General features: G+C 44.7%; 1 protein-coding gene across 1 annotated transcript in view; it reads right to left on the bottom strand.

The window, feature by feature from the left end:
• Positions 1-390: 390 nt before the first annotated feature.
• Positions 391-13,237, bottom strand: part of LOC137528217 (cytochrome P450 2A6-like) — an 87,349-nt gene continuing 74,502 nt past the window's right edge. Inside the window, exons 8-9 of the mRNA XM_068249489.1 lie at positions 8,357-8,498; positions 391-714 (exon numbers count right to left, since the gene is read on the bottom strand). Of these exons, the coding sequence (XP_068105590.1) occupies positions 515-714; positions 8,357-8,498 (342 nt within the window). The 3' untranslated portion in view covers positions 391-514. The remainder of the gene's footprint in view (positions 715-8,356; positions 8,499-13,237) is intronic.

Genomic DNA, 13,237 nt, shown 5'->3' with positions numbered 1-13,237 from the left:
CATGTAAGGAGGCTTTACAAAGCACGAAAGTTCGGGTCCCCATTGACTTCCATTATGTTCGGAGTTCGGCTCGAACACCCGAACATCGCGGCCATGTTCTGCCTGTTCGGCCCGAACCCGAACATCTAGATGTTCGCCCAACACTACCTGTTACCACCTCAGATCAGCCTGTTTCTCCTCATGTCTGCTGCATGCTGTGAGTGACACAGTGAAATATATTTGTGAGCTGTGTGACAGAGTAACAAAGCAGCTCAGGGTGACCCAAACTACTATGAGCTGTGTGAGAAATGAATTTTTAGGCAGGGATAGCGAGAGAGAGAGACCTAGCACTAGTGGTAATGTGTACACTAATATAGATTATTAAAAAAAAAGTCGTTTCAATCGATAGTATTCCTTTAAGCTGTCTTTATTTTTTTAAATTCACTCAAACCTTTATTACAGCAGAGTAGTTTTGATACTACAAAAAAATGAAACCAATGATTTTACAACATAAAATAAAGCTGGTAAGAATTCTTTAAGCTCCTCCTTCTAATGTACGAGGAATAAAGATGATGTTTTGATTTGGTGCAACAGCAGTAAAGCTGCTATCAACTGGAGAGATGTCCAGATCTTTTGGGTCCACTGGTGATTTCAGGGTAAATTTTTGCATCAAGATGGTGAAGAAGAGGAATAACTGTAAACGCACCATGCCCTCTGCAATACATTGCCTCTTTCCTGGAAAGATAAACAGTACAATAAACGATATATCAACATGTTCACTTATTGGACCTGTACAAGCTTCTAACAATATATACCAGTATGATTTGTGATTAAAAGATACACAAGGTGACGTGGAGATTGATGTATGTATGTACAGGATCTTCTCAAAAAATTAGCATATTGTGATAAAGTTCATTATTTTCTGTAATCTACTGATAAACATTAGACTTTCATATATTTTAGATTCAAATACACACAACTGAAGTAGTTCAAGCCTTTTATTGTTTTAATATTGATGATTTTGGCACACAGCTCATGAAAACCCAAAATTCCTATCTCAAAAAATTAGCATATTTCATCCGACCAATAAAAGAAAAGTGTTTTTAAAACAAAAAAAGTCAACCTTCAAATAATTATGTTCAGGTATGCACTCAATACTTGGTCGGGAATCCTTTTGCAGAAACGGCTGCTTCAATGCGGCGTGGCATGGAGGCAATCAGCCTGTGGCACTGCTCAGGTGTTATGGAGGCCCAGGATGCTTCGATAGCGGCCTTAAGCTCATCCAGAGTGTTGGGTCTTGCGTCTCTCAACTCTCTCTTCACAATATCCCACAGATTCTCTATGGGGTTCAGGTCAGGAGAGTTGGCAGGCCAATTGAGCACATTAATACCATGGTCAGTAAACCATTTACCAGTGGTTTTGGCACTGTGAGCAGGTGCCAGGTCGTGCTGAAAAATGAAATCTTCATCTCCATAAAGCTTTTCAGCAGATGGAAGCATGAACCCACTTTTGAACCAGAAACAGCGGCAGAAGAGCCTGACCTGGGCTACAGAGAAGCAGCACTGGACTGTTGCTCAGTGGTTCAAAGTACTTTTTTCGGATGAAAGCAACTTTTGCATGTCATTCGGAAATCAAGGTGCCAGAGTCTGGAGGAAGACTAGGGAGAGGGAAATGCCAAAATGCCTGAAGTCCAGTGTCAAGTACCCACAGTCAGTGATGGTCTGGGGTGCCATGTCAGCTGCTGGTGTTGGTCCAGTGTTTTATCAAGGGTAGGGTCAATGCAGCTAGCTATCAGGAGATTTTGGAGCACTTCATGCTTCCATCTGCTGAAAAGCTTTATGGAGATGAAGATTTCATTTTTCAGCACGACCTGGCACCTGCTCAAAGTGCCAAAACCACGGGTAAATGGTTTACTGACCATTGTATTACTGTGCTCAATTGACCTGCCAACTCTCCTGACCTGAACCCCATAGAGAATCTGTGGGATATTGTGAAGAGAAAGTAGAGAGACGCAAGACCCAACACTCTGGATGAGCTTAAGGCCGTTATCGAAGCATCCTGGGCCTCCATAACACCTGAGCAGTGCCACAGGCTGATTGCCTCCATGCCACGCCGCATTGAAGCAGTCATTTCTGCAAAAGGATTCCCAACCAAGTATTGAGTGAATAACTGGACATAATTATTTGAAAGTTTACTTTTTTTTGTCTTAAAAACACTTTACTTTTATTGGTCGGATGAAATATGCTAATTTTTTGAGATAGGAATTTTGGGTTTTCATGAGCTGTATGCCAAAATCATCAATATTAAAACAATAAAAGGCTTGAACTACTTCAGTTGTGTGTATTTGAATCTAAAATATATGAAAGTCTAATGTTTATCAGTAGATTACAGAAAATAATGAACTTTATCACAATATGCTAATTTTTTTAGAAGATCCTGTACAGTGCCAAACACACAAATAACTATGCTGTTTTCCTTTTTTTTTATTTCTCTGCCTGAAAGAGTTAAGCATCAGGTATGCAAGTGACAGTTTCTGTCCTGGTCGGGACTGGGTCAGACTATAGCGTAAACCTCACTGTAAATGCTTGGAAATAGTTTAGGATCCTTGTAACGCCATTACACAGCTAAGTTAAAGTAGACGTAAACGAAAAAATGATCATGCTTGTACAATAATTAGCATTGTAATATGATTTAATATGAAATGTTTACAGTACAGTATAAATGTTCATTTAGGCCCTTTCACACTTTTATGTGGTGGCTTCAGTTATGAAGCACAGCACATTGAGGGCGACATGAATGGTAACATGAAAGTCCATTACCATTCACAGTACAGAAAGCTTTATTTCAACCTTGCGATGTAAGTAACACGCCACGGAACATTATTGCACAATGCACATGATTTCCCTTTGGGTTAGTTGTGTTGTGGTTGTTTGCAATGAAATGGACCCCCAGCATGCATGCCATGCATTGCTAAGCCGTGCACAAAATCGCATTGGCTAATGTGAAAGAGCCCTTAAAGGAATACTATTGATGTATGCATTTATTTTTAAATGCTGTATGTTGTAGCACACATTAGGACAAGTACTAGGAGCAATTTGATTCCTCACACAGCTTTTCCTCTCAGCTGTAAAATCCTCCGTCAGTTTTGGCGTCAGTGTTGGAAACAAAATGTATCTAAATACTGACGGCTCCCAGAGGGCTAGACCATGTCTCTGTACAGGGGAGTTGCTATCAACTCCTCAGTTTATAGTTTAATTATCACCTTGCTGAAAGAATCTTATTGATATGGTGGTAAGGGGTTAAAGATTCTAGCAATGTGTGTTTATTATCTTTGCTTCTCTTGATGGATAAATATACTAATAATGCTAATTGTAAACAGTGGTCTGCCCCTCTCAGCAGCTTGTAAAGTGGATGCAGCCTGGAGTGAATCACCTCAAGCAGGCAGCCAGTCTGAGTGTAAACACAGACTTTGGTATAGCTAGTTATATTCCAGCAATATTACAGCTCATTTAGTTACCTGCTACCACCTCAGATCAGCCTATCTCTCCTCATGTCTCCTGCATGCTGTGAGTGACACAGTAAAATATATTTGTGAGCTGTGTGAGAAATGAATTTTTAAGCAGAAATAGAGGGAGAGAGACCTGGGTGAATAAATAAAGTGCCCCTAGCACTAGTGGTAATGTGTACACTAATATAGAGTATTAAAAAAAAAAAAGTTGTTTCAATCGATAGTATTCCTTTAACTAACCGTAGGGTGGAGCCCTTTAAACCCCAAACACCCCCCCCCCCCCCGTCGCACCCCCCAAGCATCCTAGGCGGGATCCTGTTGCAATCTAGGACAACTGCTACACAGAGAGAGGCGGAGAGCAAAGAAATTGAGAATACCCTTAGATGGAGCAGAGCGCTCATCTGTATTGCAGACCCACATCACACAGAGGCTAAGTTGCCTGTAATAGGACTCCTGTCCCTGCTGGTCTCTTACACAAGTCAGAAAGCCGCCCTCCTGGAGTCTAGGGACTGTCAAAAACTTTTCAACTTGTATAACACCTTATCCACACATGCAGTCATTATAACAATGGGGAAAGACCAGACAGATTTTTGCCCACGGACCCTCCAGACAAGCTCTACATCATGCTGTGTATATTTATCAGCTTGCCTGTCCTCTAATTGCACTTTTATCAGCTAGCCAGTGTTTCACATTGCCTTACAACAACAAACCTGAATACACCAGACACCAGACCGGCCCTAAATCACTGAATGAAAGGTGGCCTGGGGGGAGATTGCCCACCTTCCCCCCTGGCCAGTATGGGTCTGCCTGCAACTGCTACACAGGCTTCCAGAATCGCAAACAAAAAACAAAATAGCTGAAAAAGCACGTACATTTTTAAAGATGGTAGTAGGCTAAATTTGATGCAGCAGCCCACTTATCAAAAAATGTTAAACATTGGTTGAGATACGGGTGTTATTGTCCATAGAAATTACAGGCCATTACGGCAGTACCATTGGTCCTGGAGGCGCCATGCCCCTGGATTAAGCCCCACACCTGGACTAAGCCCCACCCCCACAGGAGTTTTTTCACCTGCTTCTTCTGAGTCCAGGTAGCGTAAGTTGCAGGCAGCTGTCACCATGTCCCTATGTGCCACCTTTCTCCCCCTTCTGCTCCATGCACCCTCTCAGGGCCGGTTTAAGCCACACGGGGGCCCTGGGGCAAAAGTAACTTGGGGCTCCCCTGCATCCCCCCCCCCCCAGTGAAGTCAGCCCCCGAATCGACTGCTGCCCCTCGTGGTCTCACATAGACTTCTCCCATGGCCTTGGCACACTGTGTAGCTCAGCTGCCTTGTAATAACTCACCTGTATCAGCTGCTCCATCCTGTGCTTCATCTTCAGCCCTGCTGCCCGTGTCTCCTCCATCCGACACATGTTACATGTAAATAACATGCACAGGATCATAGAGGCAGGCAGCGTGGCTGAAGAGGGAGCACAGGATGGAGCTGCTGCAGGGACAGGTGAGTTATTACAAGGCAGCTGGGTAGGGGTGTAACTACATCAGGCCCCTCTGCAGAGATTTGTTGGTGGACACCCCCCTTGGACCAGAACAGAGAGATACCAGCAGAATCAATCAGTAAAGAAATTAAGAGTGTCGCCCAAGAATGTCCCACAAAGCTACGTATGCCATGTTCCAACAAGCTATTCAGTCAACTATTCAGACATTTAAAAAAAAATCACCAGGATTGCACTTTTATTTAGCTTTCCTGTATGACCAGAAGACACCCAGCACTAGGGAAAGAGGGAAACAAAGGTGAATGAAGGAGGGCTGGTGCACACCAAGAGGTCTTCTGAACGTTTTTCAAATTGACAGTGATTTGGAAAGCACTTGGCTAATGTTACCCTATGAGGGTGTTCTCACAGCAGCGTTGTGATTTTTTCAAAATCACAAACACACTGCATGTAGCATTTTTTGGAGCGATTCATTAAAAAATCGCTCTGAAAATCGTTTCACAAAATCGCACTCACAAATTGCTATTATGATTTTGACGTGCACTAGCCCAGAGAGAGGAGGAGTGCAAAGAAATTGAGAATACCCTTAGATGGAGCAGAGCGCTCATCTGTATTGCAGACCCACATCACACAGAGGCTAAGTTGCCTGTAATAGGACTCCTGTCCCTGCTGGTCTCTTACACAAGTCAGAAAGCTGGCCTCCTGGAGTCTAGGGACTGTCAAAAACTTTTCAACTTGTATAACACCTTATCCACACATGCAGTTATTATAACAATGGGGAGAGACCAGACAGATTTTTGCCCACGGACCCTCCAGACAAGCTCTACATCATGCTGTGTATATTTTATCAGCTTGCCTGTCCTCTAATTGCACTTTTATCAGCTAGTCAGTGTTTCACATTGCCTTACAACAACAAACCTGAATACACCAGACCGGCCCTAAATCACTGAATGGAAGGCGGCCTGGGGGGAGATTGCCCCCCTTCCCCCCTGGCCAGTATGGGTCTGCCTACCACTGCAGCTAAAATGAACATGCAGGCATATGGGAGCAGTCAGAAAGACCACCTGGGGAGCCCAGTAGAGGTCAGAGGCCCAGGGGCAATTGCCCCATTTGCCTCTATGGTAGCGCCGGCTCTGCACCCTCTGTCCCCTTGTGCATCCTTCTTTCCCCTTTGTGTCTCCTTCTGTTCCCTTTGTGACTCTCTCTGTCTCCTTGCACGTCCTTCAGTCCCCCGTGCCGCCTCTGCCCTCGTTTCTCCTTCTGTCCCTCTGTGCCTCCTTCTGTCCCCCTTTGTGCCTCCTTCTGTCTCCATGTGCCTCCTTTAGTCCCGCTGTGCTACCTCTGCCTCCCTGTTCCCCCTTGTGCCTCCTTTTGTCCTTGTGCTACCTTTGCCCCCCTGTTCCTCCTTCAGTCCTCCTTCTCCAGTCCTCCTCCTCCTTCTGTGCCACCTCTGCCCCTTCACCTCCCACTTGTGCCTTCTTCTGTGCCCCTTTGTGCCTCCTTCTATATCATTGTGCCTTTTTATGTCTCCATTTGCCTTTTCTGTCTCCCTGTACCTCCTTCTGTCCCTCTGTGCCTTCTTCAGTCCCCTTTTGCCTCCTTCTGCCCCCTTTTGTGCCTCTTTCAATCTCTAATTATTCCTCATCTGTGCCTCATTCTGCCCCCATTGTGCCTCCTTCTGTCCCTCTTTGTGCCTCCTTCAATCCCCCTTTTGTGCCTCCTTCTGTACTCCTGTGACCCTCCTTCAGTCCTCTGTGCCTCCTGTCCTCCTGATCCTCCTTCTGTCCCCCTTTGTGCCTCATTCTGTCCCCCATTGTGCCTCCTTCTGTCCCCCATTGTGCCTCCTTCTGCCCCCCTTTGTGTCTCAGTCTGTCCCCCTGTGTGCCCTCCTTTGTGCCTCCTTCGGTCCACCTTTGTGACTCCTTCTGGCCGTCGTGTGTCCTGCTGTCCCCGTTTGTGCCTCCTTCTGTCCCCCTATGTGCCTCCTTCTGTCCCCCTGTGCCTTCTTCTCTTCCCCTTTGTGAGTCCTCCTGGCCCTCAGGCCTCCTCCTGTCCCCCTGTGCCCCTCTCTGTCCCCATGCCTCTTCCTACCCCCTTGTGTCTCCTTCTGTCCCCTTGTGCTACCTCTGCCACCCTCTGCATCCCTCTGTCCTACTGTGCCTAGGTTACTTTTGCCCTCCTTTGTGCCTCTCTCTGTCACCCTGTGCCTCCTTATGTCCCCTTGTGCCACTATCTGTCCCTGTCCCCTTCCTGCAATCCACCAGCCCAGTGTGTAAATGCAGAGTATTGCTCTCACCTCCCTGTCGGAGTCCAGCCTGTGTGACCATCCTGTCTGTCTCCTGCTTCCTCTAGTGCTGGCCCCTCACTCTCCTTATGTTCCATGTAATCATGTAACATATAGTAGGAGATGCAGAGCACTGGGCATAGCGGTGAGAGGACGGGCAGGAAGCACAGCACTGGACTCCAGCAGATAAGTGAGAGCAAAGTTTCTGCTGCGATATACTCTCCATTTATACACTAAGCTGGGGGAGAGCAGGAAGGGGTGTGCAAGAAAATGCTACAGTACCGGCAGGTTGTTTGTATCTCGGGAACTGTATTAACATCCACCTTATACACCACAAGTTTCATATTCTTGTGTGTGTGTGCATGTGTGTTGTTATTTTTTCTTTGGGGGTGGGGGGTGGACAGAGGACTTCTTGCTTGGTGTGACAAAAACAGCTAGAAATGGCTCTGAGTGGAAGGGTAGTTGGGTAGTATTGTTTATCTTTATCCTGTAGGTGCAGTAGGGGCCAGTTCACACAAATGCTTGGCGGCGTCCTCCAGCCTTCTTTTCTGCATCGGCACGTTCGGGGGCAGCGCGAGACATTCTTGCAGATGATCGTTGGCTTTCGTCCCCGCAAGGGGACATGAATACGTGGCGGTAAATCGCTACATGCAGCATTCAGGGTCGTCTGAAACCGTGGGGAAAATTGGGATCGGAATGTCGCCTTTGCGCAATCGGCGGTAATTGATGGTAACCGCGCAATGTTAAACGCTCCCATTCACTAGGGAATGTTTAGCCGGTGAGTCCCAGGCGCTTAGCGGTAAACGGCGACAAGCGGCTGTGTGAACCGGCCCTTAATCCAATTTTTTTCCTCTTTAAACACTTGTCAATTGCCACACAGGAAAATATTTTTTTGTGCTGGAGCTTGGCAGTTTTCAAGATGATGTCACAAAGCAAAGTAACGCTGTGCTCCAAGGTGTCCCTTTAGGGCCTGGGCCCACTAACGCAGTTGTATCTGCTTCTGTCCGCTTTTCAGCATCTCTTACCATTGATGTGTAACTGAAAATCCAATACAACTGGATTAGTGGTCTTACTAAGCTGCATCACATTTCTTACCTGCAGCAAAAGGAATAAAGGCATTATTTTTCTTAAATTTGCCATTTTCATCCAAAAAATGCTTTATGTTGAATACTTCAGGTGTTTCAAACTGTGTGGGATCCTTCAGTGCTGTGGTCAAGACTGCATGAATGTTGGTACCCTGGAAAATAAACAGCTCTTCAAAAGTTGATAAAAGTATTGATTTCATTGCGGCTAAACTAATATTCATGAAGGAATCTTCTTTTAGATTCTTCTGTGCTGAACGCGAAACCTTAATGTGGCCTACGTGGTACAATAAAATGATCCAGTTTTATGGCAATTCGATAAAAGATTGGATTTCCCTAGGATTCAAAAGCTTTTTTTTTTATTCTAGCAAGAAATCCGATCGGATTTCCCATGTTTTTTCAATATAAGTCAATTCCGAGTGGAGTTTTTTTCTAATCAATTTTTATGAAAATTGAGTGGTGTAGGGTGTCAATTTCTTAACCTCCCTGGCGGTATGATTATTTCCTGATTTTAGGGTCTTTTTAGCATGTTTTAGACACTAAAATCAGGAAAAAAGCAGAAAGCCAGCAGCAGCCTCAGCACTCACTCACCTCCCTGGGCTCCAGTGCTGCAATTTTCCCTCAGTCCTCCAGGTAGCGCTGCAACTCTGTAGTGAGATCATTGATGACGATCTCACCAGAGTGATTCAGAGCCTCAGAGGACCGGAAGGAGAAAAGCTGCCGACGTCTGGATCCCCCGGGAGGTGAGTAAATCACGCCCACTGCACGCTATACTCTGCATTGAGCCCCCAGTGGCTAGCCCGAGCTAAGCTTACCGCCAGGGAGGGCAATATATACACTAAAGCAATTTTCTTAGTGTTTCTAACGACTTTTTTTCATAATTGGGGTAACGTTGAACACTGTATATGTGGTACATTGGTGAGATTTTTCAAATGTTGCAATCAATCAGAAAAATTGATTGTAATCCTTGAATTAAAAAAAAAAATTGTATAGTGTCTGGCCACCTTAAAGGAAACCAGAGACGAAAAAAAAAGTTTTATATATACCTGGGGCTTCCTCCAGCACCATGCGTACAGATAATTCCCATGCCGCTGTCCTCCGCTACCTGCAGCTCCAGTATTGGGTCCCGTAACTTCCTCCAGTCGTGGCCAGTCTGCGTAAGAGAAGTATGCCCTCTATGTATCTCTCCGGCGGCCGTCAACAGGACATAGGTTTTACTGCTTCAATAAACGCACACACCCGCTGCTACAATGATCACGTCGCTTTCTCCCACCACAGTTCACTCGCCCTGCCGTCTGTATGACGGCAGAGCTGTGTGAGCAGGTCAGGAGCCAATTTCATTGGCTCCTGACCGCATTACCACTGTAAGTCAATCCCATTGGCTTACATTGATGGAAAGTGGCTCCTGACCAGCACACACAGTTCTGCCGTCATAGCGACGACATAGAGAGGAGCCTGTGGCGGTGAGAGATTGGCGGGAGCGGCAGGTATGTGCGGCGATGCGACGGTTTTTGGTACCAGCAGTCTCTGGTTCTTAAGAGACCAGAGACTGCTGGTACTCAAACGGTTAATTATGCTGAAATTAGTGACAGCAGCAAACCTCAAATGTTACGGTAAACTAAAAATGTCAATTCATAAAGCATTTTTAATGAAAAGATTATTACACTGCAACTTGGCGATATATATAATACTAATATTTTTCATGCTACTTTATAAAACAAATACAATAAAGGTTTTCCTATTATTAAAAAATGATTTATTATTTGACACCTGCCAGTGGAAAATTTCTTAGAATTTTTTTGTTCACAAAGATAAATATATAGAAAAAGATTTCAATAATTAAATTATAATATGCAATTATATCTTATATGATTAATTGTTGTAAGAAGAATTAATAAGTTTTATATTGAAATGAGTATATTGGTTGAAGCCCTGTATTCTTCAATAAGCAAAGATGGCTTATGGGAAAGGACAGACACATTCCAAACTAATTAGTAGTGAGTCATATTATCAGAAGTGCATTATTTGTTTAATATTTTAAAGTCCTAATATCTGAGGCAATTAACGTCCCTGGCGGTACATTTCTGTCTGGAATTATGAGTCAAAAGCGGTACATTTTTTCCAAGAATTTTCGACCTCCAATTCTTGAGTCATAACTCACCAAAATAAGTCAGAATAAAAGCCGGGTAGACATTCTGCATATAAGACTAGAAGACAAATTAGTTGAATGAATTAAATCTATAAATAAACTGAAAAAAATGTGAAACTGTACAAATAAGGCAGGCAGAGAGTAGTCAAAATCCAGGCAGAGGTTGGTGCAGGTGGCAGACAGAAAGTAGTCAAAATCCAGGCAGAGGTCAGTGCAGGTGGCAGGCAGAGAGTAGAAAAATTCCAGGCAGAGGTCAGTGCAGGCAATATTCGGTAACAGGCAAAATTTGGTAACAGGCAGAAGCACTTAGCTCAGAAGCAGTTGGGAACCAAATGGCTACATTGTTGACATCCTGTGCTTTCAAATAAGCTTATCTGCCATGGCAGTCAGGTGACACAGAGGAGAGATCAAATTACAACTTGTGATGACAAATGAGGAGGAATGACACGCTAAACTCCCTATATACTGCACAAACAGGGCACATTCCTCTAGGTTTTCCTTCTGTCCAGTCCAGATGGGGGGGGGGGGGGGGATCAGGTAGGCTAAACTATATATATATATATATATATATATATATACACATGTACACATATATATATATATATATATATATATAGATATATATAGATAGATAGATAGATAGATAGATAGATAGATACACACATGTATAATACGGCTCTTGGTGAAGCCGCACTCACTGGCTAACTTTCCAATCAGGAATAGTTAGGCGTGCAGAAGGCGCATCTCTCGGTTTTTCTTTTGCCCAGTGTCCACTTTAAAAATAAGTCCCGACCCCGATGATGTCGCCGCGCCACCACCGCTCCGCCGCACTAATTGGCCTCCGGGTCCCAGGAACAAGAGCGGGGATAAGGGGATCCCGACAGCCAGAGAAGCCACAGACAGCAGCAGACAACTGGGGAGAGAGGCTGGAGTCCCACTGCGCAGCCCCGATCGAGCACAGGACTCCACATCTCATAGAAAATTATGGAATTCTCTACCCCGACCTGAGCTCGGGATTACCACTCTGAGCACATTTTTCCTACCTCAAGCGCAGGTCAGGGTTACCGCCAGGGAGGTTAAGTCAATAAGCAGGTCAGAAAGAAAGAAATGCAGACAAGATAGCTGCTGACTTCCTTTTTTAATCAACTACGTCAAATTGACCCGATAAGCAACTGTCAGTATGTGTAAATATCCCAGACTACTATCATAAAAAGACAGACAGAATGAAGTTTGTTCAATATTTTAAAGTCCTAATGTCTGGTGCAATTAAGTAAATCAGCGGGTCAGAGAGAAAAGAATGCAGACAAGATGGCTGCTGACGTCCATTTTAAATGAACTGCATCAAATTGACCCGATAAGCAAATGTCAGTATGTGTAAATATCCCAAACTACGTAAATTTCCACAAATAACTGAAATAAGGAATTTGTAAACAAAAAAGATTATGGCTTAGGTATTTAAAACATGATAAAGGTTGATGCATGGAAATTTCGGCAAATCAGAACCAGAGATTGAGGGAAACTCCAAATTAAGCAGCTATATTGAATCCACAAAGTATAAAAATAGGTTGTATGAGAGCTATTCAGAGACATCCAGGCTGAATCTCTTCTGAAAGACAGCTACTCAGCTACAAGCCAGAAGCTTGGAACTCAGCAACTTCAGCAATGCTGTACAGAGTATATAGTCTTTTCACTTAACTGTCTTTCAGAGCGGTGCACAAGCTTATTCCTGCCACAGTAATGTGTCTACTTACTTTTCTCCTGAGTTTTCTCCAAGGAGATATTTTGAAATAAAATACTTTTAAAGCTCCCACTAGTTTTGACATTACACCTTTACCTACTTTTTAGTAAGTTTTTCATTTTTCGTTGCTATGAGCTGAAAAGGTATATTTTTTAGAGAAGATGAAAATTTTTCTCCTGGCAGAAAACTCATGAGCAGCACAGAACACTTAAAGAGGAACTTTAACGACAAAACGTCCCCTGGGGGGTACTCACCTCGGGTGGGGGAAGCCTCCGGATCCTAATGAGGCTTCCCACGCCGTCCTCCATCCCTCAGGAGTCTCGCTGCAGCCCTCCGTACAGCGGTGACGCAATATTTACCTTCCCGGCTCCTGCGCAGGCGCTCTGACGGCTGTCGGCTCCGAAGTAGGCGGAAATACCCGATTGCCGTCGGGTCTGCTCTACTGCGCAGGCGCAAGTTTCCGGCGCCTGCGCAGTACAGCGGACCCGACGGAGATCGGGTATTTCCGTCTATTTCCGAGCCGAAAGCAGCCACAGCGCCCCCGCTGGAGCCAGCAAAGGTAAATATTAAAGTCACAGTCGGCTCTGTCGCCGGCTGTTCGGAGGGCTGCAGCGAGACCCCCGTGGGACAGAGGACGGCGTGGGAAGCCTCATTAGGATCCGGAGGCTTCCCCCACCCGAGGTGAGTAACCCCCAGCGGAGGTTTTTCATGTTACAGAGTCTCTTTAAAGCAACCTAACAAGACATTGAATGAGTGCTGGCTGCAATGAAGAATAGATGACAAGATCCTTCAAGCAAGGTAGAAGAAAACTTCTAGTAACATGTAGGCACTAGATCAAGAGATCCCAGAGAAGAGCCCCTTGCATGCCCAATATGATTTACTAAGTAAAATTTAGATTTGGGTAGAGGGGGCTTAGGTATATTCCTGTACTCATCAGCAATGTCAGTTAATGAACTTTTAGTATTCCACTAAGACAGGGGTTATTCATACTTTTTAGGCCAAGGTCC

Source organism: Hyperolius riggenbachi, chromosome 8, assembly GCF_040937935.1.
Source record: "Hyperolius riggenbachi isolate aHypRig1 chromosome 8, aHypRig1.pri, whole genome shotgun sequence".
NCBI lineage: Eukaryota > Metazoa > Chordata > Amphibia > Anura > Hyperoliidae > Hyperolius > Hyperolius riggenbachi.
The sequence above is the reverse complement of the archived record's forward strand: the minus strand, read 5'-3'. Positions and strand labels throughout refer to the sequence as shown.